This window comes from Drosophila persimilis, unplaced genomic scaffold (genome assembly GCF_003286085.1).
Source record: "Drosophila persimilis strain 14011-0111.01,24,50 unplaced genomic scaffold, DperRS2 tig00000520-arrow-pilon, whole genome shotgun sequence".
NCBI lineage: Eukaryota > Metazoa > Arthropoda > Insecta > Diptera > Drosophilidae > Drosophila > Drosophila persimilis.
In genome coordinates this window covers 1,772,911-1,789,917 of record NW_020825317.1, presented here as the reverse complement: position 1 = coordinate 1,789,917, position 17,007 = coordinate 1,772,911, and the positions used below count along the sequence as shown (strand labels likewise).

At 46.8% G+C, this 17,007-nt stretch overlaps 1 protein-coding gene across 1 annotated transcript; it reads right to left on the bottom strand.

The window, feature by feature from the left end:
* Positions 1–5: 5 nt before the first annotated feature.
* On the bottom strand, positions 6–14,127 carry LOC6602675. Its single transcript, XM_002027650.2, has 3 exons — positions 14,072–14,127; positions 918–1,019; positions 6–853 (listed from the first exon to the last, which is right to left on the bottom strand). The coding sequence occupies exon 3, from the start codon at positions 835–837 to the stop codon at positions 295–297; it is 543 nt and encodes a 180-aa protein (XP_002027686.1). The 5' UTR covers positions 838–853; positions 918–1,019; positions 14,072–14,127; the 3' UTR covers positions 6–294.
* Between the last annotated feature and the right edge of the window lie 2,880 nt (positions 14,128–17,007).

Genomic DNA, 17,007 nt, shown 5'->3' with positions numbered 1-17,007 from the left:
ACATTTATTTCTATAAAACGAGCTTAAAACGGGTTTATTTTAAGACAATTTTCTTTTGGTTTATCAATTTTGTGTGTTTATGTTCATGTGAAAGCGATTAAGGTTGTCTATTATTTGTGCGATTGATTTTAATTCTCTTCTCGACTCTGCGTTAACTATGTATGTGCATTTGCGATTCGTGGAATTTAGATTTATGGTGCTAACATGCAACTGTGCTATCGAGAGGTTTTGTTTCTGTGTACTTAGTGGATCAGCTTGATCTGTGGTCACCAATTATTTCCATTTGTTGGAGTGTTAGCACCACTTGGACGACAGTCCGGTAATGGGGTTCATCTGCAGTTGAATGATGCGACGCAGTTGCGACTGGCGCCGGTCCTCGGCATACGTTTCCGGCACGGGGTCATAAAGCTTGAAGTAATAGGACAACGAAATAAGTAGTCCAACGGCGGCTGACCAAAGACCAACGCCAATGACCAACTTCCAGTCGGGCGTAAAATGCTGAAACTCGGCGTAGGTCTGACAGAAGCTGTGCCGATACAGGAGCTTATTGTCCTGGAGCGACAACGCATTCCAGTCGCCTAGCTCCTTTTCGCGCACTGCGCACAGCTCGGGTGTGACCTCGCGATAGCGAATCGCCGGAAACGGAAACTCCACGCAATCGATGTAGATGGGATTGCCGTTTACGCCATAGCCGACCACTTCGCGTTCGCCGCTCATCAGGCGTGTACTGTCGTGATGGGTTTCACGACGCATCATTGCCATTATCGCCGCCCGCATGGGAAGTACTTGGTGGAACTGCTTATGTAGACGCAAGCTCAGCGCACGCATTACTGACATTGTGACGGGACTACACCTGGAAGAGTCACCATTTTTAGTCGTGATAATGTTGCTCCGGCTGCAGACATTTTGTTGCTTACCTGATCTTTGTATTCTGTATTTTGGTGCAATAACTTATAAGGTAGAACTTCGATTCTGATTTTCTGGTCCGATAGACTGGTCGGAAAGCACAGCTCAGCAGGCTGGAAATAGATTTCAAATTTTCACACAACCTTAAAAGCCATTTGTTGCATTTACATATTTTTACATATGTGTATTATGATGCCCTTTTCATACCCGATACTCAAAATGAATATTGGGGTATATTAGATTTGTGGTATAATCGTTTCCGACCCCATAAAATATATGTATTCTTGATCAGCATCAATAGCCGAGTCAATTGAGCCCTGTCTGTCTGTCCGTCCCTATTAGCGCCTACTGCTCAAAGACTATAAGAGCTAGAGCAACGATGTTTTGGATTCAGACTTCTGTGATATGTCACTGCTACAAGAATATTTTTATAAAACTTCGCCCCGCCCACTTCCGCCCCCACAAAGGACGAAAATCTGTGGCATCCACAATTTTAAAGATACGAGAAAACCAAAATCGCAAAATCATAGAGAATGACCATATCTATGAGATTGCTGAATCTGGATCAGATCGGATTATTTTTATAGCCAAAAGGAACAAATCAATTTGCAGTGGCTACGCATCGCCCGACGTCACGCTCAGACTGATTTTCTGTCTCTCTCGCACGCACTCTTTGTCGTGTCGTTCAATATTAGCGGCGTCTGCCGGAGGAGAGCCACACTGACTAAGTATCGGGTATAACTGTAGAGTTGCGGTGTCCGCAGCAACTCACAACGTTCCCCCTCGTTCTTTCTTCACTTTGCATTTTCTATTTCCAATCGTCAAATTGTGCGAAAACAAAGCGAAATTAAGTGCTGTGATTATTATTATTATCAGGTAAGTGCAGTGTTTAAATAATTAATAATATGTGTTATGCGCGTGGTAAATAAAGTACATTGACATTGTTTTCACAGAACCTGTGCCAGGAGAACAGCCAATATCGCGCAAGTACATGAATTATTAATTACTTTGTGCACAATGCACAATAGCTAAAAAAATGTTGATTACATTTAAAAGTAAGTTATCGATTTGAAAGTTAAAAATCCATGTACACTAACATGTATTTTGTTGTTTATATTTCAGAAGAATTTTATTATTTAGAAAAAAAAATTTGATGTGTTATCAGAAACATTGGCGGAGGCGGTGGCTCTTCTCAAGCTACCATGAAGTTCCAAATGCCATGAAGTTCCCGATAGAGTCGACGATGGGGTTGGAGCATTTCAACTCTATCATAACTCCAGAGCTCACCGATTTCTATGTGAGTGGTAGCCTATCCTTCTATGGCAGTTAGTTGTTATTTTTTCATTATTTTCTTTTATTAGATAAACAAATTACGGAAATTAATGGGGACGAGCCGATCAATGGTATGCAGTTTGAAAAATGTGCTGGACGAGAAGCTCATTTTAGAATAAAACTAAAATGGTGCTTCGGGGAAGAGCTCGCTAAAAAAATTTTAAGAGTTTTTGCAATGTCCTGGAATGTAGGTCTAGAAATAACTTTAAAAAACATAATAATTAATTAATTAATTTATCCACATATTTTTTCAGCGGCGGTGAAGATGAAAATACCCAACGAGCCAGCAGAAAAAGTGATTCGGAAGGCTATTCACAACATTAAGAAAAGTAATTTTCAGAAGAGCTCACGAGCCTAAAAATACAAAGCTCTGGCCTCCTAAGAAAATAATTAATAATAGTTTTTCATAAATAAAGCTAACTGGAAAAATAAAAAAATGAATGTATTACTTTTTTTATATTAAATGCATGATTTTTCGACAAAAATCATCGTTTATTAAGTGCATGATTCGTCGGGAAAAATCATCACTTATAAAATGCTTGAATTTCGGCAAAAATCATAGCTTATTAAGTGCATGATTTTTTGGCTCCTATCGCCCTCCTATCTCTCTCTAACACACACGTATCATAGCCGGCTTTGCTTAGCGCAAAACATTAGCACCTACATAGATCTCAGAGACTAAAAGAGCTAGAGCAAACAAATTTGCTATCCACAATACTATGATTTCGATACTGCACAAGTATATCTCAAAACATCGCCCCACCCTCTTCCGCCCCCGCAAAGGACGAAAATCGGTGGTATCCACAGATCTCAGAGACTATAAGTCCGAACTGTAGAGCTCTCACTGTTACAAAACTATTTATAATATTTCACTGTTACAAGTTTATTTCTTTTTGCTTACTGTAGAGAGCTCACTGCTTCAAGTATGTTTTCAAATTTCGCCCCACCCCCTTCGAACACCACAAAGGACGAAAATCTGTGGCAACCACAATTTTGAAAATAGAAGAAGATTAAAAACGCACAATTACAGAGAATGGCCATATCTACCAGATTGCCGAATCTTGCCGAATTTGACCGCGACTCGACTCCTACTACATAAACTTTAAAAATGTAGAATCCCGTGACTCTACAGGGAGCTAACTCCGAAAACAACAATATGCCTATTCAGAGCCTAAACGAAACGGCACAATCATACCTAGGGCGTACCCGAAAGTTCTAGGGGCTTTCGTCTGTGTGTTCCAAAAATATCGCGGGCGTGAGGTCTTGAGATAGTAGTCGACCCACAAAATTCTGTACCCACCCTTCCCTGATTTACAGTTGTGAGAAGGTTCTGGAGATCCCTATTATTCTCACCCTACCCCATTACGTCACCATGTCACTGGGAAATTAGAAGTCTATTCCATATTCATTGCTAACAAAATTTAATATATTTCTCGGTACTTAAAACTAGACATTTTGCCACATTTTCAGAAAATCAGCAATCACAAGTGTTTAGTTGCGACCATTAGGCAAATCAAGGAGAGCAGAAAAATTAATGGAATTAAAAAAAATGGGGCTTAATCCTAAAGGATAAAGAGGAATTATTATAGATCTATGTATATATAAACGAGAGGGTATATGAATATAATAAAGATATAAGGAAATTAATATTAATACATAGAAAAATCAAAATCCGCCAAATTATCGAAGCAGCGTACGTCAGACCAGCGATCCGCAATGAAAATCTAAAACGAAATTAAATTAAAACTTTTTAACTGGTTTTGTTTTTTTTTCGTGTTGCTTAGTGTATTTTTCGGTAAGGTTTCAATGCATTAGAGAAATTCATGGAATGCGAGCAATGCAAGCTTAAAGCAGAATTGGCAACTACGAGAACGAAAAGCTTCGAGTGTGTTTTTATCGCAATCGTTGCTCTCTCTTATCAGCAGCGGTTGGCCGCTGCGCATGCCTTTTAGAATTTTACGAATGCCGACGCAAAGCATAAAAGGGAAATTGGGTCACTTACAGCTTCAGTACAGTGGTCCCTCGCTGAAAGGCGCCTTTCGTTTTGAAGCTGTGGAAACAGCTAAAAAAGGGGGGGATATTTGAAAGGTTTGGGGTATTTTTTTTTTTCTAATTTTTTTATTTTCAACCATCAAAATAAATTAAGTTTTGGGAACTTTCGCGTTCACGGCTATCGAGGCAGGACTGCCTCGGAGTTAATGAAAGTAACATAGGAATAGCAGGGCTCAGAAGGAACCAAAAAATAAGGAAAATGGAAGCTACACTATGCTACAAAATATTGGACCGGATCCGTAACGGCTTCTTCTAGTTAGTTAGCGGAGCACGAGGGGAGGGGGGGTGATCTCTATGCCCTCTATGCATCACACTACAAGGCGCATGGGGCCTGCGCGTAGGTTATGTATGGCCAATAACCATACAGAATATGCATAGATGTGCCAGTTCATACAACGAAAGCGTCACACACTGGCTAGCGCGTTCAGTACCCCAGAGTGACGTCATCATGAGAGAGAGAGAGCGCAGAGAGAACATCTTTGCATGTGTTAGTACACACGCAATATGTTTCGACAAAAATATGTGATTGTATGCTTTTTCAGATTTTTCAGTACTTGAACTCTCTCAGGTCTGGTTCTGTTTTGCCACCAGCATGTTTTAGTGTATGGGTGCACATGCATTCTCACGTACTTTGCGTGTGTGTGTTTACTATTGCTGGCCGCTAGAACTGAAATTTGAGTTTGATTCTTGTTTTGGGTCTTTTGATGGTCTGACCTACCGCCACAAAATAAATGAAGAATGGGCAGGGGGTTGGGGTATGGTACACTAGGGCGCGGGAAATAAAATAAAAGCTGTTATTTGTTTGATTTATACCACAACAGTATTATAATAATATAATTACACATTTATTTCCTTATTTCAAACAGGATTATTATAAATTATAAAAATTATGCAATTATGCAATTATGCAAATTATGCAAAATATAATTGCACATTTATTTCCTTATCTTAAGCAGGTTTATTATAAATTATAAAAATTATGAAAACGCAGTCGGTTCTCGACTTTTTTGTTTATTATAACTAAAACAATGATGTATCTAAATATACAATATAAGAAAATATAGATATATACTTAAATAAATATGCATAAATATAAATGGAATTGGTTTTACATATATTTCAAATCAATTGTCAATTGCGCGCTTTCCGACAGGAATCTGCAAAGCAAAAATTTAGATGCCGGTCGCACCTTGAATACTCTCATGGACAATACCCATACATTTTCTAATTCAATTATAAAGACAACATTAAGACAACAGTAATTTTACCCTCATGCAATATACGAATGTAATAATCTTTAATATTTATGTACATGCTATGCTATGACATGCATCGATAATTGGCACAAGGTTATTGCATGCGATATGCCCGAGCACCATAGCAATAACCTAACCTGGATCTGTACTGTCCAGCCGCAACCGTTACAATATGATAACGCACACAGACAACTATGAATTGCTGAGGAGAATAGAAATGCTTAAAGAGGGCGAGAATATTTTGACTATAGAAAAATTGCAAATTGTTAGGAACAAAATCATGGAAAACGTCAGTAAGGCATATCACACCAATAGTATAGTCTCTTACAATGATTTGCGCACAATGTATGTTACGTTCGAAAACGTCTTTAGGCGAATCTTTGCCCAAAGTAATAAGATCAATGTATTTAATGCAAAACTAGCTCCTAAATTCTTGAAGGCAACTGTAGTTCGAAAGTTTGGTAACCACTGTTATGAATTAGAAGAAGATGGTAAACTGATAGGAAAGTTCCATGCCAAAGACCTACAGAAATGCGTAACTAAAGGATGACCGTTTTTCAGCTTATTTTGAGCAAGTAGGGCGAAGCGTAATGGTCTGGCACTTAATCCAGATAAATGTAAATGTGTAATTATATACAAGAAGCAACTAAATACGATGGCCTATCCAAAACTTGAAATCGAAGGAAAACAAATTAATTACGTAGATCATGTGGAAAACTTAGGATTAACACTTAACAATACGCTTTCTTGGAGTAGCCAAGTAGTGAAAGCTACTGGTAGAACATATAGTCTACTAAGAAAACTCGCACCAACACAAAAATACCTACCAGATATACTCAAACTAATGATAGCTAAGACATATTTGACACCCACCTTATTCTATGGTATTGAAATATTTGGAAATTGTGACGCTGAATCTCAAAAAAAAACTAAAAGTAACATTTAACAACATTGCCCGCTACATATATAATAAGAGACGAACCGATCATATCTCAATCTTAGCAAGACAAATATTCAAAATGGATTTAAAGACATGGATAGGGCATAGAACAATTATTTTTCTACATCGAATAATCTATACCAGACAGCCGAGCTACTTATATGATAAATTAACCTTTGCTTCATCAAATAGAACGTTGAATCTGGTAACCATAAGGTACAAACTTGCCAATTCAGGAAAACAATTTTTAACAAATGCTATTCGGTTATGGAATGAGTTACCTTTCAATATTAAAAATATTAGTAGAGCAACGCAATTTAGGGATAAATTAGAAAAACACTTGATAAACCCATAAAAAAAAAAATAAAATAAATAAATAAATAAATAAAAATAAATAATAAAAATAATAATAATAATAATAATAAAAAAATAATAATAAAAAAATAATAAAAAAAAAAAATAAATAAAAAAAAAAAAAACTTAGAATTAGTATTAGTATTAATAATACAAATATTAGTCATAATAATAAAAATATTAGTCATACCAAAAATGTTAGAATAAAAAAATCATTCTGCTTAAAGCATACATTTACATACATATGTGAACTCCATGTGACTAGCGCATTAACATAAAGTAGGAATACTGTCGCGTTAGGAATATATATACAAATAAATACAAATATGTACAAATACATATGTAGAACAGCTTAAAAATAACCTGTGATGTGATGGCAAATATTTGGATTGACTTATTTTTGTGCACATTGCTGTAGCTTATCTGCAAGCATTGGAATAAATGGGAATAAAGAGAAAGCTTTTGACGGGAGAGCGAGCTTTGAGTTATCGTGGTGGGTTATCTAGGCCTTGTGCTTTAGAGCGTGCGGTTAGAATGGGATCAAGAGACAAAATCAAAGCTCAAGCGTTGGATCATTCGATCCATAGAACTGAATTGTGAAAGGGAAGTTTGGTGGAACGGCAAGATAAAAGAAAAGAAAAGGTTATACACGTGTTTAAAAAAAACGAGGGGGAACGTTGTGAGTTGCTGCGGAGACTGCAACTCTACATTTATACCCGATACTTAGTCAGTATGGCTCTTTTCCGGCAGACGCCGCTTATATTGAACGACACGACAAAGAGTGCGTGCGAGAGAGACAGAAAATCAGTCTGAGCGTGACGTCGGGCGCTGCGTAGCCACTGCAAATTGATTTGTTCCTTTTGGCTATAAAAATGATCCGATCTGATCCAGATTCAGCAACCAGATAGATATGGTCATTATCTATGATTCTGCATTTTTAGTTTTCTCGAATCTGCAATATTGTGGATGCAACAGATTCTCGTCCTTTGAGTGGGCGGAAGGGGGTGGGGCGAAATTTTGAGATATAAGTTTTATAGTGAGATCTAACAGAAGTGCGGACACCAAATTTGGTTACTCTAGCCTTAATAGTCTCTGAGATTTATGAATATCCCCAGATCTGCATCCTTTGCGGGGGCGGAAGGGGGTGTGGCGAAATTTTGAAACAAACTCGTCTCGGTCCGATATATTAGGAGTGTGGATACCAAATTTTCTTTCTCTAGCTTTTATAGTCTCTGAGATCTAGGCGCTAATGTTTTACTCTAAGCAAAGCCGCCTATGCTACGTGTGTGTTAGAGAGAGACAGGGCGAGAAAAAATGAAATTGTTTTTTTCACCCTTTGTGGGGGCGGAAGTGGCCGGGGCAAAGTTTTGAAATATTTTTGTAGCAGTGATATGTCTATCACAGAAGTCTGGATCCCAAACATCGTTGCTCTACAAATCAATTTGCATTGGCTACGCAGCGCCCGACGACACGTTCAGACTGATTTTCTGTCTCTCTCGCACGCACTCTTTGTCGTGTCGTTTAATATTAGCGCCGTCTGTCGGAGGAGAGCCATACTGACTTAGTATCGGGTATAACTGTAGAGTTGCGGTGTCCGCAGCAACTCACAACGTTCCCCCTCGTTAACTTTCAAATCGATAACTTACTTTTAAATGTAATCAACATTTTTTTAGCTATTGTGCATTGTGCACAAAGTAATTAATAATTCATGTACTTGCGCGATATTGGCTGTTCTCCTGGCACAGGTTCTGTGAAAACAATGTCAATGTTCTTTATTTACCACGCGCATAACACATATTATTAATTATTTAAACACTGCACTTACCTGATAATAATAATAATTCACATAGAAAATGCAAAGTGAAGAAAGAACGAGGGGGAACGTTGTGAGTAGCTGCGGAGACCGCAACTCTAAATTTATACCCGATACTTAGTCAGTACATATGTATGTGTCGGGGCTGAGGGACAGAATGAATCTGATCTCTCAGCTTTATTTTACGTGGCGGTTCCTCAGGGAGGGATTTCAACCACGGCGTCTAATGTTTATTTGCAGCTTAGCCTCTATTAGTGCGATATATTTACATATATCACGCCATCACGCACCACCGCTACATACGCAGGAACCTGGTACAATGCGCCAGTTAGCGCCCCTAAAAAGAAGCTATAGCTATGTACATAGCGACTCTTCTGGTACCAATTGAAAGTATCCTGGTCGGGCATACAATCCCCCTTGGTGAGGGGCGAGGTGTATCTAACACGTCTTCCGATCTATGGGTCTCGGCACCCGGTTGAGAGCGCAACTCCACGAGGAGCCTAGCGGCTCTCCCCGCGTAACGTTTGGGTATCAACCACAGCCACCACGATACTCCCACTAGGGGGCCGACCTCAATGTGCAGCCTTGGAACTGCACAACCCGTGGTACCGATCTTAAGGACTCAGCTCGATCCTCCCTTTTAGCCCCGACCGGCCTGGATAGGGAATCCACCCAGCCCGTGCGCCGCTTGCGCATTCAGCAGCTGTTGTCGCCTGGAGAACGCCAGTCCGGCGAACCTGTCGAGAGTCCGCATTCTCTCCTGAGAAGCCGTCACATCGGAGAAGGTCCAGTCGCCATCCGTGTACTGCACTCCAAGTCCATCGAGGTCTCGCAAGTCTGTATAGAGGGGACAAGCACATAGGAAGTGCTGCCAATCCTCGCGTTCTGCGCCGCATAGACATGCTGGCGTGTCGCTAAGGCTTCTTCCATGCAGAAATGCATTGAGCGATCCGTGGCCCGTCAGCAGGAACCCAGCGCGCAGCGTGAAGCCAAACCTTCGTTCGCTGTAGACGAAGCCTGCGTTCGGGATGAAGCGGTGCGTCACCCGTCCTGGGGAGTCACCATCATCCCATCTGCGTTGCCACTCGCACAACAGGTCTTCGTCTAGTCGCGCCATCTTCTGCTTCCAGCTAAGATTTGCCAAATCTTCGCCGTACAGCCAATCGCTCTCCTCCAGCGGGTAGTCACGCTTTAGTTTGAAGCTGATTGCCAGGCGTCTGGCAACCAGATCAAACGGGGGGGCTCCAGCTAGTACTTGCAGCGCCATGGTGGACACTGTTCGGCATACCGGTAGGCATCCAATCAGGACGATCCTTTGGCACGCAAGCAGATGCCTCCTGGCAACCACTTGCGTCGTCGTCACGACAGACCAAACCGAGGCACCAAATAGTGCACAGGGCACCATGAGTCCGGCATATATTGTCCGCTTTGCGCGGGGACTGAGTCCCCAGTCTACCCGCAGTACGCGCGACAATGCCCCTACGACTCCGGTCAGCTTATCACGCAAGCCCGTGATGTGCGGGAGAAAACTCAACCGCTCGCCGACCGTGATGCCTAGGTACCGATACTTGCGCTTATATGGCAGGCTTGCTCCAGCAAACCGTACCACTGGCGGCCGTCTAAGTATGCCTTTGAGCAGCATGATCGCCGTCTTGCTAGTTGAAACGGCAACGCCGACTTCAACTCCCCAAGCGCCTACGATGGACATTAACTCACCTCCTTTTTGTTCGAGCTCTGATCGGGCATTCCCTTCGATGAGGAGGAGCAAGTCGTCAGCATACGCGCTGAGCGCACCAAGGGGCTCTAAGCGCTGGAGCAACACGTCCATTAAGATGTTCCATATAAATGGACCACTTATGGACCCCTGCGGGCAACCTCTTGTCACCGGAACAGTGGCTACTCCATGTCTACTGACGATGCTCGCACTCCGGCCGGAGAAGAAACTTCGCCACAAGCTTGCTTCTCGGCATCCCAGCTCAAGGAGGCGGCGTAGTGCAGCATTCCACTCAACGTTGTCGAAGGCTCCCTTGAAATCCACGAAGACTCCGAGCACGTATTTCGACCGGCTGGCCGAAACAGTACTCACGACGTGTTTCCAAGCATCCTCCACACAACGTCCTTGGCGAAAGCCAAATTGCCATCTGCAGCCATCCGGAATGGTGTCCTTCAGACGATTCACCATGATGCCCTCAAGCACTTTGCCCAGCACTGGCAACAGACAGATACCCCGATATGAGGTAGGATCGGTCCGGTCCTTATCGGGTCCCTTCAGGAGTGGAACCACCCTGGGATGCTTCCATTCCGTTGGGAAATACCCTGTCTCCAGGCAGCGGGAATACATCGCTGTCATGTGCTGAGGGATGGCACGCCACAATGCCTTGCAAATGGCACCTGTGATGCCGTCCATGCCGGGAGAGCGTCTGCTCTTCAACCTGGCGACGCATGCATCAACCTCGAAAGTTTCGAGGGCCGGTGGAGCCTCGATCGGGATGGCAATGTGTGCATTCGTCTCCGCAACAGGAAAGAAGTTGCGAAGGAGCACACCCGCACAGTCGCGCCATGTTGCGACCAGCCTACCATCCGTTCGAAGGCATCCAATCTCCGTGCTCTTTTTGCGGCCTCGGCAAATCCTGTAGACGTGCCCCCATGGATCATCTCTGTTCTCTCCCACGAAGCGTCGCCAGTTGTCTTCCTTCGATCTCAGGATGAGCTTCTTGTACTGCGCTGAGGAGATCCTCAACGCGAGCACAAGTTCCTCTGCTGCGTCGGTCTCATGCCGACGAGCGTCCTGGAGCCTTCGCCTCAGTCTCCTGACCTCTCGGCGTTTGGAGTGTAGTTCGGCAGTCCACCAAACTACTTTTCTCGCGGCTCTCGGTGTGCTGCGTCCCAGCACTCTGTCGCACACACTGTGCACTACAGAGCGCAGTGCAGACACTTGGTTGTCCAACGGCGATTCGGCGATGTCTTCCGGTAATTCGGCAATCTCCCTTACCACTTCCTCCTCGAACAATCGCCAGCGCGCATTGGAAAGCTTCCATGACGGCACAGGAGCAATGGGCTCAACTGTGTCGTTCGGGTCAGTCGTCACCACAACATGGATCATGTTGTGATCGCTGGTGCCCCATTCCTTCACTTCCCAATCGTATGTGGCCCACATAGTCGCAGCTTGGTTGACGATTGTCACATCGATATCGCTTTGGCCTCTACGGTTATCGAATGTAAACACCCGACTGGCTTCATTGAGCACGCCGGCTCTCATCTCGGTTATCCACTCAGACAGCAGCTCACCCCGTGCATAGTTAGCTTGCACCGATTGTGTCCGGAGAGCTTGCTAAACCACGCTGGGGATACTGCGTTCGCGTCGAGCCCAAAGATGACAGGAGTGCGGCTGCCCAGCAGCAGCACCGCATCTAAGTACCTGAGGTACGGCGCCAAGTCGGTGTCGAATTGGCAGTACACGGAGCATAGGAAGATTGAGCCGAATCTTCCCGTAACTCTGACGCATACTCCAAAATCCGTGGTAAGGGTCTCCATTGGCATGCAGATGGCGTCCGGTTCGTCGACGATGATAGCAGCTTTTCCTCGGCGGTCCTGGAAAACTCGCATTCCAGAAGGAAGGCCGGTAATCCGCCCTGCTCCATCGACGTACGGCTCCTGGACCAGTGCGAACTGACGGCCAGAGCTGCGCATGATGGCTCCGAGTTCCATCACAGCCGCTCGGCCACGGCCACAATTAGCTTGGATGAAGCTAAACATTAATGTCTAGCTTGCACCCTCGCCAGTACCGCTCCGTAGATCGGGCACGCCGCTGACAGCATGGAATGTGCTGCAGGGTACCCCTTGAAGCGGCAGTTGCGGCAGTCCACGGGGTTGGGACACCGTGCAACGTTGTGGCCGTTCTGTCCACACCGGTGGCACACGTTCTCCTTTAGGCGACATTGCGACACCTTGTGGTCGAAGCCTGCACATCTGTGGCAGGCGTATGTTCTGACCAAGGAGCGGCAGCGGCATCTAAACCACTTGATGTATACGCATTCGCGCAACGCCTCCTGTGCCTTTGCGTCGACCTCTAGCGTCACGTTGATCGTGGCGCCGTCGGTGACCGACCAGGGTTTACTGCCCAGGTGAACCGACTTTTTGAACTCCGCGGCAGTCATGGTCTCCTCCAGGTTCTTTGTGAAGAGCTCCTGCATGAACTCTTCCGGTGTTATGGACGTGTCCACGTCATACACCACGACCTGAGGCTTGGTCTCCGGCCTCTTCTTGACCTCCAATCCTGCTTCGGTGAATTTGCTGCTGGCCACTACCTTCCTCAGTTCGCTCACTGAAGGGGTGCGAATAATCGCTCCTCCGCTCTTCAGCTCGCGAACCTCGTGGACGCGGACTCCAAGAGTCGGCACCACGGTCTTCTTAACTCTCTCCACAAGCTCCTTGCTGGTCTCCTCCGGGTTTTTGCTCTTTATTAGAGCAGACCAGGTATCCCTAGGCTTTGGGATCGGTGCAGCGACGGCGCTCGGTGCGGGCAGGCCTGGGAAGGCTGTCGCATACGCAGCGGTTGTGACGGCAGTGGTGCCCGTGTGGGCAGCAGCAGCGGGTCTCGGTGGAGGCGGCATCCTTGCCCTCTCCTCCAGGCGCACCTTTTCCCTAGCCAGGGCCATGACCAACTCGTCGTACCGGTTGGTCGCGACGAGGATTTCCATTGAGGCCTCGGGCGGCATCAGCCCCTTAAGGACAGCCTTGCTCACCGCCATCCTTATCGCAGACATTTCTGCGATGATGGCCGAGTAGCCTGCCGCGACAATGTCAGTTGCCGGGCATGTGGCAGCGGTGGTGGCAGCGGTGGTGGCAGCGGTGGCGGCAGCGGCGGCAGGAGTACTGGCAGCGGTGGTGGCAGCGGCAGCGGCAGCGGCAGAGGTGCCTGGAGCCTGCTCAAAGGGGAGCGACGTTGGCGGCGATCTCTCGGCTGGGATCGGCCGCTCTCCAGCTAGCCCAATCCCAAGCCCGATCTTCTTGGCTCTCTGTTTGGCGGCTGAGGACTTCGGCCGACCCCGCCTGCGGGCGGGAACGCTCGACTAGCCAGGCTAGTGTCGCTAGCGTCGACCTCCGTCTCTATTTCCATGGCCCGGCGAGTTGTGGCTTCCTCTATTGGCGTGACTCAACTAATCGGCACTTAGTGGAGACTCGAACCAACGTCTCAGCGGAGACACGAACCGAACACTCCGAACTCGAGCCAAAGCTTCGAACCAAAGCTTCGAACTCGAACGTGCTGTCGAACTATTTCGACTTGTTGTCGATCTATTCGCACTTGTTTACGAACTAGGGTTCCGCACGTGGTTGTTTTTAGCGTTTATTTTGCAAATTTTAATTTGCAAATATCTGCTCTGTTTTTTCACCAAATTAACACCCGATTTCACTCACGAACAGCGCGTGATATCGCGGCAATTTTGATGTATTTTCCACTTGGAAAAATCACTTTTTACTTTATTCGAACGACGGTATAGCGGACCGCTTGAAAAACACGTCTGCTTCGAGTGGCAGTCAAAAAGCAACTGGGGCTGAGGGACAGGGGGCTCTTCTTCTTGCAATTTTTCTTAAGCCTCGAGCGCAATGAGTCGTGGTGTTGTCTCTCTCTCTAAAGTCCATGAGCAACCTGCCGAGCACATTCTTGTCTCTGCTTCTCTCAATTCTCGCATTGACCGACACAGCATTTTCAGATTTAATTGCTCTCCTTCCTCAATTCCTTTTTGATGTCGCTCTCTCAAATACAACAACACCGCGCCACACTCGGCGACTCTCTCTCTCTTCACAGCGTATTCTTTCTTTATTGTCACCATTTCTTAATGCCCCGCCTGCGGGCGGAAACGCTCGACGACGAGCTCGCCCCTACACTAGCCAGGCTAGTGTCGCTGGCGTCGGCCTCCGTGTCTACTTCCATTACCCGGCGAGTTGTGGCTCCCTCTATTGGCGTAACTCAACACTAAACGGCACTAGTGGAGACACGAACCGAAAAGCTCCGACCTCGAGCCAAAGCTTCGAACTCGAACTTGCTGACGAACTATTCCGACTTGTCGAACTATTCGCACTTGTTGACGAACTAAAGTTCCGCATGTGGCTGTTTTTTTGCGTTTATTTTGCAAATATTAATTTGCAAATAGCTGCACTGTTTTTGCACCAAATTAACACGCGATTTCACTGGCGAACAGCGCGTGATCTCGCGGCAATTATGATATATTTTCCACTCAGTCAGTCGTCACCACAACATGGATCATGTTGTGATCGCTGGTGTCCCATTCCTTCACTTCCCAATCGTATGTGCCCCACATAGTCGCAGCTTGGTTGACGATATCACATCGATATCGCTTTGGCCTCTACGGTTATCGAATGTAAACACCCGACTGGCTTCATTGAGAACGCCGGCTTTCATCTCGGTTATCCACTCAGACAGCAGCTCACCCCGTGCATAGTTAGCTTGCACCGATTGTGTCCGGAGAGCTTGCTAAACCACGCTGGGGATACTGCGTTCGCGTCGAGCCCAAAGATGACAGGAGTGCGGCTGCCCAGCAGCAGCACCGCATCTAAGTACCTGAGGTACGGCGCCAAGTCGGTGTCGAATTGGCAGTACACGGAGCATAGGAAGATTGAGCCGAATCTTCCCGTAACTCTGACGCATACTCCAAAATCCGTGGTAAGGGTCTCCATTGGCATGCAGATGGCGTCCGGTTCGTCGACGATGATAGCAGCTTTTCCTCGGCGGTCCTGGAATACTCGCATTCCAGAAGGAAGGCCGGTAATCCGCCCTGCTCCATCGACGTACGGCTCCTGGACCAGTGCGAACTGACGGCCAGAGCTGCGCATGATGGCTCCGAGTTCCATCACAGCCGCTCGGCCACGGCCACCATTAGCTTGGATGAAACTAAACATTAATGTCTAGCTTGCACCCTCGCCAGTACCGCTGCGTAGATCGGGCACGCCGCTGACAGCATGGAATGTGCTGCAGGGTACCCCTTGAAGCGGCAGTTGCGGCAGTTCACGGGGTTGGGACACCGTGCAACGTTGTGGCCGTTCTGTCCACACCGGTGGCACACGTTCTCCGGCAACGGCAACGGCAACGGAGAGCCGCTCGTGGCGAAAGCGCGCCCGTGGGGTGGATCGTGGGCCGGTCGGGCCTGGCCCGGCCACGAGGCGTGGGTGAAGCCGAGCTTGGGAGCTGCAGAGACGTGCGTTGGGGGTCATGTGTGGCGGGAGACGGGGTTTGGGTCAGGGATCGGAAAGGTGTGGGAGAGGGGAGCCCAGCCTAGCCCATGCCTCGTCCCCCGGGCGAGGGTGTAGGAGAGGGAACCCAGCTTTGCGAATGCCGCGTGAATCCACGACTCACATCCAGCATCGCCGGGTCCCCAGGGGAGAAAGGTGTGGGAGAGGGAAAACCCAGCTTGGTGAATGCCGCATGATCCACGACTCACATCCACTTCGCCGGGTTCCCAGGGGAGAAAGGTATAGGAGAGGGAAGCCCAGCTTTGCGAATGCCGCATGAATCCACGACTCATATCCAGCATCGCCGGGTCCCCAGAAGAGAAAGGTATAGGAGAGGGAAAACCCAGCTTGGTGAATGCCGCATGATCCACGACTCACATCCACTTCGCCGGGCCTCCCGGGAAAAGGGAAGAGAGGGGAGGGGGGGGCGAATGTTCCGAGACAGGTGGGTTGAGGTGTCTTTATTGTTTTCGGATCGAAATAAACGCCAAAAAATATCATAAACAACATGTGCATAGATATGTAAAGAAACTGCGGGAATGTTCTGCTTATACCTGCCTACTGCACCGATCTATCCCCCCCAGAGCTCACATACGTGAGGTGGCTCACCCTTGTTTCCCTTCTTTGGGTCCTGTTCTCCCACGGCGGGTCCTCGTCACTTCGGTGGCTTCCTTTGCACACCGCGTGGGTGCGGTCACAGCTGGTTTTATTCACCGCGTGCGGGCGAACACGGCTTATTGCGTACACGGCGCGGTCACGGCTAGTTTTTCACATCTATTTTGGCTTCCGCCGCACAACCGGTCTGGCTCAGCCCTCGGAGATCACTCCCGAGCTTGGCTCGCGCTGGACCGTGCCAGGCCTCGGCTTTTCTTTTTCGCAGCTTCTCTGCCGCTTCGCGTGCCGGCCTCTTCGGCTGCCGGCCTCGGCTGCGTGGGTGTATGGCTGCGTGTGTGTATTGCCTGCTTCGCCGTCGGCTCTTTTCCTCGGCTGCGTGGGCGTAAGACCGATCGGCGGCTTCTCTGCCGCTTCGCTCTCTTTCATGTTGTCTCTTTTCGTCTGCGTATAGCCGTTCTCTTCCTTGCGTTGGCTGCGTGGGCGTAAGA

Coding starts and splice junctions, on each gene's coding strand:
- LOC6602675 (XM_002027650.2), bottom strand. CDS start 837: ATGTCAGTAATGCGTGCGCTGAGCTTGCGTCTACATAAGCAGTTCCAC.